Genomic DNA, 751 nt, shown 5'->3' with positions numbered 1-751 from the left:
ATTTTATTAATTTCTTTCGGAAGAATCGATTATAGCAAACATGGCACAGATTTCTAAAAAAAGAAAGTTCGTCGCTGATGGTGTTTTCTACGCCGAATTAAACGAATTCCTTACTCGTGAATTAGCCGAAGAAGGTTACTCTGGTGTTGAAGTTCGTGTCACTCCAGCCCGTACTGAAATTATTATTCGTGCTACTCGTACTAGAGATGTTCTTGGTGAAAAGGGTCGTCGTATTAGAGAACTTACTTCAGTCGTTCAAAAGAGATTCAACTTCCCAGAAAACTCTGTTGAACTTTACGCTGAAAAGGTCGAAATTCGTGGTCTCTGTGCTATTGCTCAAGCTGAATCCCTCAAGTTCAAACTTCTCCAAGGTCTTGCTGTCAGAAGAGCTTGCTACGGTGTTCTTCGTTTCGTTATGGACGCTGGTGCCAAGGGTTGTGAAGTTATTGTCTCCGGTAAGCTTCGTGCTGCTCGTGCTAAGTCTATGAAGTTCTCTGACGGTTTATTACTTCACTCTGGTGAACCAATCCGTACTTACATTGACAAAGCTACTAGACACGTTCTCCTTAGACAAGGTGTTCTTGGTGTTAAGGTCAAGATTATGATGGATTACGACCCATCTGGTAAGAGAGGTCCAAAGACTCCATTCCCAGATAACGTCAGAATCAAGGATCCAAAGGAAGACGATGAAGAAATTGTCACCAAGACTATTGTTTACGATAGTGAAGCTCCACAAGAAGTTCCAGTTGAA

The 751-nt window shown here is 41.8% G+C and overlaps 1 protein-coding gene across 1 annotated transcript; it reads left to right on the top strand.

Annotated features, from left to right (window-relative positions):
- Nucleotides 1–34: 34 nt before the first annotated feature.
- LOC110440724 (40S ribosomal protein S3-3-like) lies at nt 35–745 on the top strand (the record flags this gene model as incomplete). The annotated part of the gene is made up of 1 exon (XM_021483874.1): nt 35–745. A coding segment is annotated over exon 1 (705 nt), but the record flags the coding sequence as incomplete, so codon positions are not given.
- Between the last annotated feature and the right edge of the window lie 6 nt (nt 746–751).

Source organism: Mizuhopecten yessoensis, unplaced genomic scaffold (assembly GCF_002113885.1).
Source record: "Mizuhopecten yessoensis strain PY_sf001 unplaced genomic scaffold, ASM211388v2 scaffold701023, whole genome shotgun sequence".
NCBI lineage: Eukaryota > Metazoa > Mollusca > Bivalvia > Pectinida > Pectinidae > Mizuhopecten > Mizuhopecten yessoensis.
The sequence above is the reverse complement of the archived record's forward strand: the minus strand, read 5'-3'. Positions and strand labels throughout refer to the sequence as shown.